The sequence below is a fragment of the Equus quagga genome, chromosome 4 (assembly GCF_021613505.1).
Source record: "Equus quagga isolate Etosha38 chromosome 4, UCLA_HA_Equagga_1.0, whole genome shotgun sequence".
NCBI classification, from domain to species: Eukaryota; Metazoa; Chordata; class Mammalia; order Perissodactyla; family Equidae; genus Equus; species Equus quagga.
In genome coordinates, this window is record NC_060270.1 from 137,840,920 (window position 1) to 137,860,265 (window position 19,346).

Genomic DNA, 19,346 nt, shown 5'->3' on the forward strand with positions numbered 1-19,346 from the left:
CTACCAAACATTTACAGCAGAATTAATACCAATCCTTCTTAAACTTCTTAAACTTCCAAAAATAGAAGAGGAGAGAACATTTCCAAACTCATTTATGAGGCCAGCATTACCCTATACTAAAGCCAGACAAGGATACTACAAGAAAATAAAACTACAGGCCAATATCCCTAATGAACATAGATGCAAAAATCCTCAACAAAATATTGACAAACCAAATTCAATGGTACGTTAAAAGGATCATACACCAGGATCTGGTGGAATTTACTCCTGGGATAAATCCTAGGATGGTTCAACATATGCAAATCAATAAATGTGATATACCACATCAACAAAAGGAAGAATAAAAGTCCTATGATCATCTCAGTAAGTGCAGAAAAAGTGTTTGACAAAATTAAACATCCTTTCATGCTAAATATAGAAGGAACATGCCTCAGCATAATAAAGGCCATATATGACAAGCATACAGCTAACATCATACTCAATGGTGAAATGCTGAAAGCTTTTCCTTTAGCATCAGGAACAGGACAGATATCCGGTCTCACCACTCTCATTCAACATAGTATTGGCTGTCTTAGCCAGAGCAGTTAGGCAAGAAAAAGAAATAAAAGGCATCTAAATCAGAAAGGAAGAAGTAAAATTGTCTCTATTTGCAGATGACATGTATTACATATAGAACCCTAAAGATTCCACCAAAACCTGTTGGTACTAATAAATGAATTCAGTAAAGTTGCATGATACAGAATCAATAATACAAAAATCAGTTGCATTTCTATACACTAACAACAAAGTATCAGGAAAATTAACACAACCATCCTGTTTACAATAGCATCAAAAAGAATAAAATACTTAGGAATAACTACAGCCAAGGAGGTGAAAGATCTCTACACTGAAAACTATACAATATTGATGAAAATATTAAACGTGACTTATGTAAATGGAAATATAATCTATGTTCATGGATTAGAAGAGTTAATATTGTTAAAATGTTCTTCCTGGCCAAAGCGATTTACAGGTTCAATACAATCCTTATCAAGATCTCAGTATCACTTTTCACAGAAATAATCCTTAAATCCATATGCAATCACAAAAGACGCAGAATAGCAAAGCAGTCTTGAGAAAGAAAGCATCACACTTCCTGATTTCAAACTATATTACAAAGCTAGAATAATCAAAACAGTATGGTACTGGCATAGAAACACACAAATAGATCAGAGACACATAGACACATAGAATGAAGAGCTGAGAGATAAATCCATGCATATGTGGTCAGTTAATTTTCAACAAAGGAGGCAAGAATATGCAATGGGGAAGGATAGTCTCTTCCATAAATGGTGCTCGGAAAACTGGATATTCACATGGGAAAGAGTGAAGCTGGACCTCTATCTTACATACCATGTACAAAAATCAACTCAAAATGGAATAAGATGTGAATGTAAGACCTGAAACCCTAAAGCTCCTAGAAGAAAACCTATGGGGTAAGATCCTTCATAGAGGTCTTGCAATGATTTTTTGGATTTGACATCAAAAGCAAAGGCAACAAGAGTCAAAATAAACAAGTGGGACTACGTCAAACTAAAAAGCTTCTGTGCAGCAAAGGAAACTGTCCGCAAAATGAAAAGGCAACCTATGGAATGGGAGAAAATGTGTGCAAACCACCAACCTGATACAAGGTTAATACCCAAAATATATAAGGAACTCAGATAACTCAATATAGCAAAAAAGAAATAACCCAATTAAAAAATGAGCAAAGGACATTTTTCCAAAGAAGATAGACAAATGGCCAACAGGTAGATGAAAAGGTGCTCAACATCACTGATCAGAGAAATGCAGTTCAAAACTGCAGTGAGAGATCACCTCACACCTGTTAGGATGTCTGTTATCAAGAAAGACGAAGAGATAACAAGAGCTGGTAAGGATGTGGGTAAAAGGGAACCCTCATACACTGTTGGTGTGAATGTAAATGGTACAGCCACTGTGGAAAATAGTATAGAGGTTCCTCAAAAACTTAGAAATAGAACTAGTGTATGATCCATCAATGCCACTTCTGAGTGTATATATATATCCAAAGGAAACGAAATCATTGTCTCAAAGAGACTTCTGTACTCCCATGTTTATTGCAGTATTATTTACAAGTATGGAAACAACCTAAGTGTCTGTCAGCAGATGAATGGATAAAGAAGATATGTATATATACATGATGGAATATTATTCATCCCCTAAAAAGAAGGAAATCCTGCCATTTGCACAACACAGATGAACCTGGAGGGCATTATGCTAAGTGAAATGAGCCTGCCAGAGAAAGACAAATGTTGCAGGGTATCATTTATATGTGTAACATTAAAAAAAAAAAAATCAAACACAGCAACAGAGTAGAATCGTCATTGTCAGGTGCTGGGAGGGTCGGTGGTGGGGGAAACGGGGCTGTAAAAGGGTACAAACTTTCACTTATAAGGTGGATAAGGTTTGAGGATCTAATGTATAACGTGGTGACTATGGTTGGTAATACTATATTGTATAATAGAAATTTGCTGAGAGAGTAGAAATTAAGTGTTCTCACCAAAAAAATGGTAACTATGTAATGTGATGGATGTGTTAACTTGAGGGTGGAAATCCTTTCATAAGGTGTATGTATATCAAATCATCATATTGTACATTTTAAATATGTTACAGTTTTATTTGTCAGTTATACTTAAAGAAAGCTGAAAAATAAAAAGAAAGAAAAAAATGCCTCAATATTTGAGATTAAATGATCTGTCTTTTATTTTGGTTTTTATTTTATTTTTAACCCTTAAAATTGTAAGGTATTTTATAAAAATTGGAAAAATCAATTTTGACTCTCTTTTAATGTGAAAATACAAGATATCTTCAAGAGTCTCAATTTTCAAGATAGTTTATGAAAGGAAAAGGTGATTACATTTGATAACATTTTTCTATGGACTCTTTATATAAATATAGTATATTCCAAAAGTTGAAAGGTAGTTTACACTTTTTTTAAAGAAAATGAAAGCAGAATTCTTCCTTTTTTTTTTCCTTCATGATAGAGTTTAGATCTTTTAAAAACATTTGTTTTTGAGAGGAATTTTTATGCTCCATGGTGAGTGGGTTGTTTTGTGTAAAATATCCGTTTCCACAGTGACTTTTTACAGTGTGGAACTCTGCACAATAAAAAACCCTTCTTAGCCTCTTCGTTACCCTGGCTCGTTAATGAGTCTGGGTGTAATGTAATTGATGAATATAATTTTGAGTCTAGTATCTTCAATTTTAAGAAACAAATTTTAATTGAAGAGACAATGTAAAATGCCTCACATTGGTCAGATGACCTCATGTAACAGATATTTTGAACACTTAAATTTAAGTATTCATTATGTGATTTTATATGATTTATCCTTATATCTCACAAAAAGATGTAAAACTGTGTTATGGTTTCATTCCTTGCTGATTCCAGAGAAATGTATTTTGCATAAATTGTTTAGAAATAATAAAATAAGCAGAAAGAGACGATATGTTCAGTAATTTGGGAACATAATAATAGGTGAAATTCGAATATAATGTGACAGCAGTTTCTGTTGTCAGTAGTTTTTAAAGTTTATTATATGCCTGTGTTCCTATAGTGGAAATATGTAAAATGCCAGTGGAGCTCTGTTGTGATTGGCCCCAAATCTTCTTTTTAGGTTTGATCCAGAGCGGTTTGATGATGAATCGGTCATGAAAACTTTCTCCTTGCTTGGATTCTCAGGCACACAGGAGTGCCCGGAGTTGAGGTGAGATGATGGGGAAAGAGAAGTGAAAGGAAAGATGCCAGACTTTGGACTTACAATTTTGATGATCACTGTTGATGAGAATGAGCCATCCATATAATTAAAGTATAATTGCTAATCTTTAGTAACCAGTCAACTTTCTTCCTCACTAGGTGTGCGTATATGGTGACCACAGTACTTCTGAGTGTATTGGTGAGGAGACTGCACCTGCTTTCTGTGGAGGGCCAAGTTATTGAAACTAAGTATGAACTGGTAACGTCCTCCAAGGAAGAAGCTTGGATCACTGTCTCAAAGAGATGTTAAAATCTTATGTGCTTAGCTTTGTTGAAGAACATGACCATTTAGAAAATCTGTGTTTACTCCTTTTATAAACCAAGTATCATTGTGTAATATGAACACCTGTTAGTACTTAATTATGTAAATTTGGATTTTTGTATATCAGATTTTCTTAATGTGTGATATACATTTATACTTATTACATCAATATAGTGATTATTTTAATGGGACACTTTCTACTTTTAGTTTTTGTTTTATCACTTTCTATGCCATTGTCTTTGTATTCTTTTGCTTAGTTTGATTTCTAAAATTAATATTCTTGAAGAGAGAAGTTATTTTGCAGAATTTGGTGAATCGCGTTTTCAGAATATTCATAAAAGAGAAACATAGTTCTAACTCCTTTACCTATTTCCAATAAATCACCTTAAAGGGAAACAAAAGGACTTCCCATAATTTTGTTTCTTGAATTAATATTTTAATTTTTCTCACTGTAAATTACTTTGTTTAGTCATTGTTATTAGATTTGAGTACTTTATTGGGTAACCTGCCTTGTGTTTGCTATTTTTATGCCTTTCCAGACAATAGTGTTCATTTCATGGCTTATACAAGACTCTTCATTTTGAACAGCTCTGAATCATTTGGAAAATAATACAGTTGTTTTTTAATGTGTTTTGAAGTACCCCTCCTAAGTGACAAACTAAGATTGAGGCTTGTCGGTCCTGTTTGCTGGAAATCTTAGCAGCACTATATTACTCTACTAATGATCATTTGTGGAGAAAACAGAATTCCTAAATGTATTATTTATTATTGTCATATACTAAACATAATGAACTTATTAAAAAAATGAGAGCGCCCTAATCAAAAACCAAAACCAAATTAAAAAAACAAAAAGAAAACAAAGATGGGTAAAAATATTTGCAAAATATATGACAGAAAGGGATAATATCCATATTATATTTAAAGAACTCCTGCAAATTGGTAAAAAAACATACAGTAGATAAATGGACAAAAGACATGAGTAAACAGCCTTTACAGGAGAAAATAGCTAGTAAACTTAGAAAAAGGTGAATCTTGCTAGTAAGCAAAGAAATACTGGGGCTATTTCAAAAATATTTTAAATATCTTTCAAGATTTACACTTGAGTACTGATAAGGTTTATATTTAATACTCTTTTTATTGATAGCATTGTAGCTTAGTCCACCTTTTTCAGTTACGCTCTTGTTGAAGAATTGTGTTTTTAAAGACACTTGAAGGAAGTGTGGCAAGTGCAGCTACAGAGACGAGGAAGGAGAATGACGCATGTTTTGCAAGTGGGCTTATTTCTGACGCTGCTGAATTTCACCTGTCATTTTAGTTTTGTGAATGTACCCTAGTTATTAATTGAGTTAATTTATGCTGTTTGTGGTCAGACAGCTGACGTTTTGGACCTAGTTGCGAGTGGTTAACATAGAATTTAAATAATTAGATGCAGCCTTTACTTCTGACAAAAATGTTTAATTTATGGAATAATTTAAGTCCTTAAACTTTAAGTGAAATGGATTCTTTAGTTCCTAGCATCTTGTTGTTGTTTCTAAAAAGGCACGTTGTTAAATGTGTCCCCTCTCACCTGTCATTTTTTATGGTTTGTGTTTATAGAGCATCTTCCTTTGTTATCCAGGTACCTTAATTGGTTTGGAAACTGGCAGTGGAAGGTTAGAGTGAGCAATTGATGTGTAAACCAAGTGTCAGTAAAATCAGATGAGATAAGTGGGATTTTAAAGCAAGTGAGCCCTGATCAGCAATGAGCAAGGAGAAACAGCAGCTGAGACAGAGTGGGGGAGGGGGCGTATTGCCAATAAATGAGGCAGTGTATAATTGTCAGTAATGATTGGAATCAAGGAAAACAGGGGATGGAAGAATCAGCTAAATAAGAACGTTTTATCCATAGTTACATGACCAACTTAAACATTAAAAATAAATCCTCTTCTAGAGAATTTTTAAAAAACAAAAGTACTGTTATCATGTGTAAACTAAGTTATCCGTTCGTTCCCTGTTGTTCTTAGTGCCCCTTTGTCAGTCCAGCAACTGGAAGTTTAGTAGCCTCAGTGTCACTGACGGTTCGAAGCAGGACTCGAGCAGGAGTTTTACAGCTTTTTGGTTTTCTTAAAACTTTCTTCACTGGTTTTGCTCTGCATTCTTTTTGATAGCTCAGAAGTTTATTGTTAAAAACATCAGCACAACACATTTTTTATGGAATGAAAAGGCTCTTCCACACTTCGTGCTAATAAAATTGAAGGCAAGTTAATTCTGTGCGTGTGTTTGGGAAAAATGAAGAGCTCACATGCTGTTCATCTGGCCCACAAATGTGCAGTGCCATTTCTTTATATAAATAGATTCTCTTTGTTTTATAGACTCTGTGTCAAAATTTATTTATTTGTTTTCTTTATCTTAAAATAGTTTGCACCTTAAAAACAAAATGTCCTATTTTTATTATGAAAATTATATAGGCTTATTGTTGAAAAATCTAGGAAATACGGAAACACAAAAATGGCAAACTCAGTCCCCTTTAGTCCCACTACTTGAAATTAGCTGATGTTAAGCTCCTGAGGTAGAGCCTTCTACTCTCTTTTTTTATCCACATATAATTTTTACAGATGTATTATACATAATGTTTTCTTCATTTAATTTATTAGGAACTAATAGTGTTTTCTACAACTGGAAATTTAGTACTTTTCTTACTCAGAATGTAAGCACAGATTTTTGTCATTCTTACTTTTTCTCTCTTTCCCTTCTCATATATTCCTGTTATTCTTTTCAACTTTAAAAATGACCTCACTTCTCCATTCATTTTATCAAAACAGTTATGTATTTGTTGTATATTTAGCATCTAAGTTGCTAAAGTCATAGAACAATCTGGGTGTTAAAGTCAGCATTTAAGAAATGAAGTTACTTCTCTATCCTAAGAAGAATCTTTGGTATAGTTAAGTTCAAGTTGAGATGGGGTTTCAACTTTTAGGAGGAGATGTTAAGCATCTTTGTTGTTATGTTTGGACTCTGGAGAAAACAGATGAAGATTCATCCCTGCAGACATCTTTGTTTCTCTCCAGACCCATATAAAGCACTGTTAACCTATAAAGTCTGCTTTTTTCACGTGTGGTTATGTTGACATGTTGAAAACTGCTTAAACAAACAGAATTCTACTGAGCGTGTAAAACTGAGGACACACAGTGACATCAAGGAGTAGTTTAGTAGCTGTGAGAGAAGTGGACACTGTTTTCAAGGGCAGATTTAATAATGTCAGCAAATTGATACTAGTGACCTTATTTTTCTTCTTAGCCAGTCCTATGCCTGTTTCCTAAGTTACTAAGACCAGTGATTAAGGTAGAAGGGGAGGAGTTGGGGGGGGTATGACAACAAAGCAGTTACTGTTACTACAGAAGTCGGAGGAACCAGCGCAGCCAGAGCGCGCAGCACAGTGTGGCCTCGAGCCCTCGCCAGGGCCCTGCGCTGATAAAGGGGGAGACGGAGCTGCCAGTAGCCGTTAGCTGAAAGCAGGACACAGGCCTGGGGCTTTGTTAGAAACCAAATACTGTACGGACCTATCTCGTTCAGTCGTTACAGCATTAACAGTAGGTCCAGTGACAAACTAAAATAGTTTTTCATTCCTGCTAGAAGAAATACTGTAAATGAAGATAGGCAAATACTGGCTAAGAAACAGTAAGTAAAAGATCTAAACTTCAGATTATCGTAGACTCTTCAGTGGGATTTATTGGTGTATTTTGTTCTATTTAAGAGGGAATCAAGCAATAATTTCAAATGAGGTACTGCATAATAGCTAAAGAAAATACTTAAAAGAGTAATGTAACAGTGGTATTAAAAACGTCTTAAAAAAGAAAACTAATATTGCCAACTCACCACATTTGTACAACTGTGTAAATTTTTTCTGTTTACACACACACACACATATATATTTTTTTTGGTCAGGAAGATTGGCCCTGAGCTCACATCTGTTGCCAGTCTTCCTCTTTTCGCTTGAGGAAGATTGGCCCTGAGCTAACATCTGTGCCAGTCTTCCTCTATTTTGGATGTGGGACACCGCCACAGCATGGCTTGATGAGTGGTGTGTAGGTCCGCACCCAGGATCTGAACCCTTGAACCCTGGGCTGCTGAAGCGGAGCACACGAACTTAACCACTACACCACTGGGCTGGCCCAACACATACGTGTATTTTGATATTTTTTACCAGTTGCAATCATAACCATATGGTCTACTTTTCTCTTAAAGAATTTTAAACATTTTCCTTTGTTACTTCATTTTTGTAAGGGCTTCAGGGAATAGACTTTTTTGGGGGGGAAAGACTTTTAAGTAGAAACCCATTTAGTGTTTGATTTTCAGAATTTTATGACACTGAGTGAATGGATAATTGTAAAATTTGAACTGGGAGCCATTTTGTAAAACATCCAGGCAATAAAGAAAAGACAGGAAATGACATTCCTTCTTCCAGTGCCACGCCCCTTTTAATTGGTTTGCAGTTTGGTGGCTGTCTTTCTACAGATTGGGACTGGATCCTGTTATAGCATGGATAAAATGCCATGAGCAAATAAGTCACAAATTCCCTGTTTGGTAATTTAAACAAACGTATTTATTTATAGCTAAAATACTTGCCAGTTCTTGTTTTAATTAAGACACGATGGTAGAGAGTGAAACTGTTACTTCACTATTGTAACTATATCATAGATAAAGTTGTAAAGTGCCTGTCTCCAAAAAGGCAATCAATCAATATTTTTGAAGAAATAAATGAAATCTTCATTGAAGTTTTCTGTGTATGCAGAATAAAGTAAACTCTTGAAGACACTTAATAGTTGAAAAACATTTCCAGATAGCCAAACTGCTTCTAATGCTAATAGTACTTTGTGATATGCTAAGTACCCCATTACTGAAAGTATTTAAGAGGTGTGGACATTTTTCAGAGATGCCTCTCTTAGGTGTGAACATAGATTTATAATAGGCTGCAGTTATACAAAATATCAACCAAAATAGTTGGTAAGCAAGTAGTCCTTTGTTCCTTCTATATCTTATCACTAGATAATCATTAAACCTTAAATGTTTAAGGATCACAGTTTTTTGTTAGGTTAGTGAGAGCATGATTTCCCAAGTGTGTCTCATGGAGCACTAGCCTGTGAGATACTATGAGAAAAAGGTTCCTTGATCATGTTCATTCTCAGATTCTCCGTACTATATTCTTTCTCAGATACTTACATATTAATATATTGGAAGTGTTGAGAAGTTCTAATTTATGGAAACCTATTTTAACTTGATTTAACACTGAATGTTCCAAATATATTTGATGAAGGTACCCGTTTTTCTAGTTACACCTATTATCCTGTAAAACCAGTGATTCATGGAAGTATGGTTCTATAGAACAGAGCCCACTTTCTCTGACATGATCTAGAGACAAATAGGAGTCTCAGGGAACATCTGTCTTAGCTAGTTCCTCAAACTATGCATGGTCCAGAGATTCTCCAGACTAGGAATGACCATAACCTTAGAACCAAACCACCTGAGTTCATATTCTCTCACTCCCTTACCTCTCTTCCTCTGTCAGAGCACAGCCCTCTTGCTCTACTGACTGTCTCCTATACCTCTCCCTCACTTGCATTCCTATCCAAAGAAATGGGACCTATTTAGTCAGGCAACAGTTTTTTACTGAGCACTTAATGTGTACCAGATCTTAGGCTAGGCATTGGGGGTCTAGCAGTGAAACAGACATGACATCGTTACTGTGTTCTCTCCCTTCTGTGCTTCACCCCAGGAGGGAGAACCCCAAAGTCTTACGTCCCAAAGCTGAACCTTCTAGCACTTAGAGCTCTCAAGGTCCTGGGTTTGGAAGCAGATCAAGGACCTATTAGGTTAGTGGCTGAAAGGAACATAGGAAGGCTCTTGTAGATGACTACGTGACAAAGAACACAGAAGGCTTCAGCTGTAGTCTGTAGTGGGGGAAGAAGCACAAGGAACTGTTGGGAGTTAAACCATTATTTTTGTTATTTTTAGTGGGTGAGCGAGAGAATTAAACTAGGTATCTTATCAAGGAAAACTGTCAACACTGATGCTGAGTAGGAATACTGGAGAACTTTCAGAGTGAGGAACAAAGCTAAGAATTAGTGGGACCTGGTTAAAGATCAATATTTATTACAGTCATTTGTATGAATTGTGGTTTAATTATACCTCAGCACTAGGTGTGTTCAACTTTCATGATTTGTTGCTTGTGTTGCAAGGTCATTAGCTAATAGATAATTGATTTTTAGAGCTTAAAAGGACCATGTAGAGATTATATGGCATGGCCTGCTCACAATTTAAAAAATGTAGAGGGAGCAGCCTAGGGCTCCTGGGCCTAGTAGACTAACATTATTGGGCTTTCTCTTTGGATTTTTCTCATAGCCTTCTGAAAATATGTGCTTACGTCTATGCTGCCATTATAGTCATAGGATTTTGTTAAGCTTTCAAGGAGATATAGATTCAGAAGCAATTGGAAAATTAAAAAAAATTCTTGATAGAGAACCTTTGAGGCAGATGCAAATGTGTTTCGAATGTTAAATTTACTTAGATTTAAAAATACATATCTTCAAGCAAAGTTGCCATGACAACCTTTCTTAACGTGTGTATAAAATTTATGTCTGTTTCTTTGAGTTTTTCATCTTTCCCAATACAGGATTTAATCACAAGAATTGGGCACTGGCATATTTCTATCTGAGTGGTGCCCTGTGGGAATTATATAATTTTGGAAAATGCAGATCGAACAATAGGGCAATTCTGTAGCATGGTGATCCCACTGAGATAAATGTCATCTTGTTCTCTCCATGATCAGAGATTCATCTGGTTTCAAACCCAAGATGAAATTTTGGATTGAAGTACAACTGTGAGTTTGTTCTGAGTTTCTGATTTTTCTTATTTAGAAGATATTTAGGAGGGTCCTCAGAAGTTTGGGAAATTCTGGACCAAATCTCTTGATTAGCCTCAAAACTGAACCATCCTCCCTGGGATCATCTAAATCTAATGCATTGTTAATGTCACAGGTTGACTCAGAACCACAAGAGTCTTCTCTACAGTGTGCACAGAGGCACTCCAGAGGGTCCTTCTGGCCTGAACTCCAATCCAGCAATGCTGGAGACATACCATTATCAGACCTCTTCACTTCCTTTTACCCCGCTTGAGATACCCTTGTCTATCAAACTCTGTTTTGCGTGTCAGGGGCCAGGCGAAGACTACAGGATATTGGAGACCCAAAGTTTCGGAGGAAGGAATTCTCACCCTCAATTCTGGAAATAAGAATCTATTAAGCAGTCAATAAGGGGGTAGTCACTGGCACCTTTTAGTAACAGTAACTATGACTTGTACTTAAGAACTCTGAACTCTTAAGCATCTTAGAGATGCTTGCTCTAAGAGCTGTGTTTGTGTTTTATATTTTAGTTCCTTTGTGGTGCAGTTTTAAAAAATTAACATTTTGTAGTAATTTAAGGACCCCCTGGAGACAGTTAACTAAGTGGAGGTCGGAAATATCTGTTAATTTATTAGCTTTGATTTACTTTAGTCACAATAGACTTTGGAAAACTGTGTTACATTTAAGAGAATCCATGCATATTTTCTAATCCAGTCACCTCATATAAGGGGGAAATTAAAGCTGAGAGAGGTTATTTTATAAGGCAATTTGCCCAGGCTGATACAATTTTTTTTTTTTTTTTACTTGTTCAGAGTGTGATTTTCTTTTGGTTTCATCTTATTCTCTAAAGGAAGAATTTAAAACAAAGAAAAGGCCCCCTAAACAAAAAGAACTGGCTAAATTAGTATGTTATGCTATTGATAACTGAGAGAAATAGGATAATAGTCTCCTAAAAACAAACAAAACTCTTGAAAAGGGATATCCCACAGTCCATGCTATGATGTTTACAAAGGTCTTTGGGGTTTATTTTTATTGTAAGAGGCACAATCAGGGCTGACTACATAATTTGTGGGGCCCAGTGCAAAATGAACATGTGGGGCTTTGCTTGGGGACAAAGTCAGTCTCCCTTCCCATGGGTCTGCTCTTTTAACCTCCAGTGGATGAGCGACCCCGAGGGAATGGAAATCTCCACTCTCGGGTTACTTACCTGCTGCAGGGGTAGACAGGAGAGCCCCGCTCAGTCACCTGGCAAACGTGCTGTGGAGTGGCCAGCCCAGGCAGGGATGAGTGCTTCCTTGCCAGGCCTCAGATGCTGCAGAGCAAACCGCTTGCAGGACCCCGGCCCTCCCCATGCCTGCATCCAGGCCTCCACTGAAGGGTAACCCTGTCAGAAAGTGGGCCTCCCCTACTGACTCCCCTGCTAATACAGTCCTATTGCCCTGTGCAGAGGGCAGCAGCGGTCGTGGGCAGGGGTGGGGAGAGGGAGGCCAGGTGGGGCCCAGGGCACCAGGGAGCAGGGAGCTCTAGTCGCTGAGAACCTGTCCAGGGAGGCAGAGAGGTGGGCTTTAAGCCTCCAGTGCATGCTCCGTGGTCCCGTTGGACTTCACTCACAAAACACAAATTCAAACATAAAATTTTTAAGAATTTCACTAGAGTGCCCTTAAAGCATTAAACCCCAACCACAGGGCTCTTCTGAGCAGCAGGGTTCTGTGGAACTGCACTGGTCACAGCCCGTGAAGCCATCTCACCTTACGTGGCATGGTGCTGTGAGGCAGTGGTTTGTGGGGGCTCTACTTCCTGGTTGTAAGCTAGTTGTCTTAGCAAATACCCATAAATGTCGCATTTATGATTTATCATTAAGTAGTGTAAACCTCTCTAGGATGTCTTAAAATTATTTACAAAATAGGCAATTAATAGATGCCAAACTTCAAAAAAAGAAAAGCAATTTTGGGGCCGGCCCAGTGGCGCAGCGGTTAAGTGCACACGTTCCACTTTGAAGGCCGGGGCTTCCCCGGTTCGGATCCCGGGTGTGGACCTATGCACCACTTGTCAAGCCATGCTGTGGCAGGCGTCCCACATATAAAGTAGAGGGAGATTGGTACAGATGTTAGCTCAGGGCCGGTCTTCCTCAGCAAAAAGAGGAGAATTGCTGGCAGATGTTAGCTCAGGGCTAATCTTTCTCAAAAAAAAAAAAAAGGCAATTTCATAACATATTTATTCAAGTTGCAAAAGTGTTCTGGTACGCTAAAAATCTCTTTTCTTAAACCCCTTTTCACTCATGGAACTCTTACTTTCCTGTATTTTAATCACAGTTCCCAAAGATTTTTCTGCTAGAAGCTAAAATGGATTTTTCCCTGAAATATCATCATAAAATCCTATGAAATATTTCAGTGATATGAGTCATTCACTTATTCATATGGGTAGACATTTAGATAATAGAAGTAGCTAACAGAAATCTGTGAGAAATACATTAATTCCTGTGGAGGAGGGAAGAAGAAGTCCTACTGATGTATTTTAGGTGTAGTTAAATTCAATGTTCCCTGCCATTTTAAATTATCAAAATTATTCTGTTTTGCTCCTTTCTCTCCAAGAGGCTACATAAAATTACTTAGACACAGAAAATCATGAATCATTTTTTTGCTGTTAACGTCTTCTGCATTCTGTTTCACGAGCATAGCGATCAGTGGTCAAGAATGTCCTTATTCTTATCAACCTTCTACTTACTACCCAAGTAAGACTTACTACCGCACAACAGAATGTTTAGTAGCAGTTTTGTTAAAGTCTAACATCTTTGCTGTATTACTGAAACTGACAAGAAACAGATTGTTATAAAAAAAGTTGGCGTCTCTGGAAATCCTACGTGCCATAGGTCAGTTGATATTGAGCATACAGGTTCTGACGGCATTCATATGTAATCAGAAAACTGGTACATTTCAAACTCTTAGCAATTCCTGCTATTAAACAAAGGTCAGTATAGTTTTCAGTAATAAAAACCTAGTTCATATATTTTAAGTTTTGAAGTTTTATAAAATCTTTAGCATACTTTAAAACAAAAGTACCTAATTTGAGAAGTCCAATTTTTGTGATGGGTGGTCTGTGTGCTGTGAAGAAACTATTATGTTTTATGCTTTAGCTCTGAAGTTCACTGTTTTTGGGAGAGGAGGGATGTGTAAAGCCAATTTTAGAAGGAACTACAGAATCGAAGAATTTTTATTCTTCAAAAACATGTGCTTTTCAAGCTAAATTGTCTACCCCATTGCTATACCCATACACAGAGAGACATTATCGTGAATAACTCCGGGTTTGTATTGTCTACTCTCATGGTTTAATGGGAAAAATCTTTTCTCTTATCGTTCGTGAGGAAGGCAGCTGTTTTCTTGTCTCCCACAGGAAACTATTATAGATTACTGAGTATTTAAATCTAATCCCTCCAGGTTGTATCTTGGGTATATGGTATTCCTCTCTTTATAAGTGTAATTTCTTCTTGAAAAATGCTTTTTATTGGGTATAGCCTAGTATAAGGAGATTATTGTTGATTTTGTTGAATATGCTAACAATATTGTGGTTATGTAGCAAAATGTTCTTATCTTTTAGAGATATATACTAAAGTATTTAGGAGTTAAATGTCATCATTACTGTAATTTTCTTTAAAATTCTTTAGCATAAGAGTAATAGGAGAAGATAAGGTGAAATAGAAGCTGTTACATCTAATTATAGGTATTTGTGTATTCATCATGCCATTCTCTATATTGTATGTTTGCAATTTCTATAATGAAGAGAAAAAATTATGACTTTCAATAAAAATGAAAAAAATGTACGAGATTTGTGGGCTATATAGCTGCTTTCTGCAAATGAGAGGTTTTTTGTTTTATGAACTAATTTTGATGAATGTGTATTCTTTCCAATAATTTTTAACTTCTTTCTTAAAATGTTTATTCATACAGCTGTAAAGCATGGAACGCTCTCTTGCACAGTAAGGCTTTTTTTTTCCCAGGTAGTTTGATAATTTTTAATCATTAAATACATATCCCTAAAACTGAGACCAAAGTTTGTATCGTTAAAACTGAAACTGTTTCAGATGATAACACTTGCCTAAAAATATAAAGCTTAGATTCCAGCCATTTGTCTTTCAATCACATACAGAAAGTTTGTTTCAAAGACTTAATACGTTCAAATATATGCACTTGGTATGAAAATTTCCCGATAGTCTTAAATCTGATTAAAACTCAGAAATGTGTACAAATACTGTGAAAATACTGTTAGTGGTGTTGAGTCGATTCCGACTCCTGGAGACCTGTGGACAGCAGAGCAGAACCCTGCCCCGTCTTTTTGTGCCATCCTCTCTCCTTCTGGCCCTATATCAGCCAGTACTCTGCTGCTAGGCAAAGGGTTTTCATGGCCAGTTTTTTCAGAAGTGAGTGGCCGGGTCCTTCTTCCTAGTGTGTCTGGAAGCTCCGCTGAAACCTGTCCACCATGGGTGACCGTGTCTTAGTCTGGAAGCTCCGCTGAAACCTGTCCACCATGGGTGACCGTGTCTTAGTCTGGAAGCTCCGCTGAAACCTGTCCATCATGAGTGACGCTTTGGTCACCCTGACATACCTGTGGCAGAGCTTTCAGCATCACAGCAACATGCAGCCACCACAGTATGACAGCCAAGATAGGTGGTGTGGTTCCCTAACTGGGATATGAACCTGAGCCGAGGCGAGCTCTGAATGTTAACCACTAGACCATCAGGGCTGGCTATGAAAATATTAACCACCCATAATTGTTTCTCTTGTTTGGGGTGAGAATGGGAGCTCAGTTAACCATGTCATTGTTTGAATAAAAACTGCTTGCATTTCTCCTGAGTACTGTGTAATATCTCTACTTATTTGTACAAAAAGGAATTCTTCTAAATTTGGTTGAAAGATATACATTCATCCATTGAAATATATATGTATATATCCAATTTCGTGTTGCCTAATAGCAGCCAGAAAACTGGTTTTGAAATTCTCAAAGTAAAAAAGGAAAACAGTTCAAAGTATCTTCATTAAGAAGAAAGATATTTAATAGTTTCCAACCATTTAATGTAAAACCAGGAAAAGGGATAAATATGTGTGGATATGAAACAGCTGGAGTCATTCTTTAGGTGCCATAGATGCTATTTGTTCTCTGACAAATTAAAAATATGAGAAAATGCAGTAATATTAAATACTAATTGACACTGTTAATAAGGTTAAGGATACCAAAGCTGACAGGTTGATGTCATTTAAAAGAGAGACTGAGGGGTTGTCCTGGGGGTGCAGCGGTTAAGTTTGCACATTTCGCTTCCGCGGCCCCGGGGTTTGCCAGTTCAGATCCTGGGTGCGGACCTACCCACCGCCTATCAAGCCATGCTGTGGCAGGTGCCCCATGTATAAGTAGAGGAAGATGGGCACGGATGTTAGCTCGGGGCTGGTCTTCCTCAGTAAAAAGAGGAGGATTGGCAGCAGATGTTAGCTCAGGGCTAATCTTCCTCAAAAAAACAAATAAAAGAAAAAGAGAGACTGAAAATTTGGGGGCAAAGAGTTAATGATGAAAATGATACGATTAATTGGCACGTCAATGGTGTGCAGGAAAAATCTGAGGGGAAGGTCTGAAGTGAATGGGTATGTCTTCTGGATGTTGTAAGATGAGCAATGTAAACAGTTAAGCAAAACGTTTTTTTAGATCCCGTGCTATCAGGCATTGTATTATGGTCTTTATCTTGTAAATTTCCTCGTTTAAGGATAGAGTTACGAGGATGATACACATCAGGGGAATTCCAGACATAGTGCATCTTTATTTCACCAGAAGAATTGGACACTTTCTCATCAGTCTTGTGACTACGGTGATGAAATGTTGGATAAGTGTGAGTTTGTTCAGGTACACTCTCAGCTGGCTGAATTTAAGGTATATTGATACTGGCTCTGAATGACTAAGCCAGGCATTTAGGGCAAGCCATCAGGCGCTCTTCTTGGCCTTCGTTTGTTCAGAATTCTTTTTTTTCTTGTGATGAGAAATTTTTTTAAAGATTGGCACCTGAGCTAACAACTGTTGCCAATCTTTTTTCTTTTCCTTTTTTTTTCTTCTTCTCCCCAAAGCCCCCCAATACATAGTTGCATATTCTAGTTGAGAGTTCCTCTGGTTGTGCCATGTGGGACGCCACCTCAGTGTGGCCTGATGAGCGGTGCCCTGTCCGCACCCAGGATCCAAACAGGCAAAACCCTGGGCTGCCGAAGTGGAGTGCACGAACTTAACCACTTGGCCTCAGGCCGGCCCTATTCAGCATTCTTGCTAAAGGCTATGATGAACCCCAGTTTTGCTTATCAAATCTGTGGATCATGTGAAGCAAGATTATTTATTTTAAGAGATGGTAATGAGGATTTAAATTTGGGACAAAGCCAAGGTATAATTTATTGGAAATAAATATAAAGAACTGCAATTAGATTTAAAAAAAATTCAACTGTACTTGGCAAGGCTGGGTTAATATGTAAAATAGGAGTTTTTAATGCTTACTTTGAATCAAGCTGATGATAAAATTGCTAAAAAAGTCATCTTGGGTTGCATTAATAAAAGTATTCTCTCTGATTTTGGGAGATAGTGGTCTCACTAGACTCTTAGAAAAATAATCCATTCCATCCGTGTTCATTTTAGCAAAATTAAGATAAAACCAAAACCCCCTACAATCCCAGCACTCAGATTATATATATATATACACACACGATACACGTATTTTTACAGATCTTATAATTGTTTTCCTTTTTGCTTAAATGGTCTTGAGGCCGCACAAGTGCCTATTTATGTCCATGGAGCCTCAGATTCTGCTGAGTGTTAAAGCTCCTCTCTTGGTGGAGATTCCTAGCTGCCAGAACCCGGAATTACAGACCTTCAGAGCCAGAGGGCCATTTCACCGCCTCACCTGGGAACTTGTTAGAACTCTAAATCCGGCCAGACCAACGGAATCAGAAACCCTGGGGGTGGGGCCTAGCAATCCCGAGTTTTAACAAGCCCTCTGGGTGACTCCAATCCACACTGAAGTCTGGGAACAACTGACCTGGGTTTAACCCTTTGATTTTTCAGATAAGGAAGCTAAGATCCAGTGAGATTGTCGCAAATTAACTTGAGAAAGTACTAGAAGCCTTACGCAGTGATGCCTAAATGACCAATGATCTCTCAGGGAGATTTGTTTCTTGGGAATTGCTAAGCAGTATTTGAAAGAATGCTACCGGGGAATAAGTGTAAGGGGGAAAGAGTCTGTCTGCCCTTTAGCGCACCTGGTGGGTTTCTTACAAATCAACAGTAGCCTTTTGATCCATTAAAGTTTAAACCGAGAGAAAACTTTGATCCAATATGTTTTATTCGCTTGACTTTCATACGTGTCTTATTCCCTGAAGCGAGTTTATGTGCCGTTTAAGTAACTACCTGTTCCATCACTACCGCGCTCTCACGAATCTCGAGTGGGACTCCGCGGCTTTCATTTTTAACAAGCTTCTCACACTTAAGCTTGAGAACCACTGATACAGATGATGTTTGGTTAAGAATAAAACTAGTTGGACTGGACCAAAATGTCCAATATCCTTTAATTTGGGTTTCATAGTGAAAACTCAAAAAACAATTTGCCAATGTGTATATCATAAAGCCGATATAATAACATAAGAGATTACTTCAGAAATTTGTAATAGCATGGCACTAAAATGGTTTTTTTGAGAAAGTATAACAGTTTCCTCATCATCTGGAAAAAATGAGGGGGGAAAATCACACTAGGAGGGCCAAGAGATCACAAAAGCTAGAATGAGAGTTGAAACAATGGATCCTGTTCTAAGCTACGGATGTAGTTAACCTTGATTTTCAGCCGTACAATAAAGGTCACGGACTTTATCTCAGCAGTTGTCAGGAATTCTAGTTTTTTAAGATTACATTGTGTGAGTGGTCAGATCAAGGCAGAAAAGATACAGCATCTGGAGAGTAGGAACAGAATAACAACTCTGCAAGATCGAAATGATCTAGCTCCAATTTCCGTAGCATTTAACCTTTTTCAAGGTGCTTTCACATAAACTTTTATTGTACCCACGTAACAGCCCTGCGAAGAAGGAAATTAGCACCAGCAAGACCGTTTTCGAAACTTTAAATACTGAATCCGCGAAGAAAAAAGAGCCAAGTTGTCAGAAGCAGAGGAAAGACAGCGAAGGTCGTCAGGGAGGAAGGCTGCGGGGTGGGCGAGCACAAAAAGCAGAGGGCCGGGCGCGGGCGGACGGGAGCAGGACCGAGGCTTCAGCTGGCAAATAAACGCAAAAAAAAAAAAAAAAAAAAAAAACCCAGAAAAAAAAAAAAAAGCCGGGGTGCAGGAAACTTGGGATTATCTGCACCCAAAGGGGATGGAGGAGGGCAAAGATGAA

General features: G+C 37.5%; 1 protein-coding gene across 2 annotated transcripts in view; it reads left to right on the forward strand.

Annotated features, from left to right (window-relative positions):
* Positions 1 to 8,054, forward strand: part of LOC124238408 (cytochrome P450 20A1) — a 57,920-nt gene extending 49,866 nt beyond the window's left edge. The window contains exons 11-12 of one of the 2 annotated variants that reach the window (XM_046659355.1): positions 3,672 to 3,761; positions 3,911 to 8,054. In XM_046659355.1, the coding sequence (XP_046515311.1) occupies positions 3,672 to 3,761; positions 3,911 to 4,061 (241 nt within the window). In that variant the 3' untranslated portion in view covers positions 4,062 to 8,054. The remainder of the gene's footprint in view (positions 1 to 3,671; positions 3,762 to 3,910) is intronic. The other variant, XM_046659354.1, reaches the window with a different exon arrangement.
* The last annotated feature ends 11,292 nt before the right edge of the window (positions 8,055 to 19,346 follow it).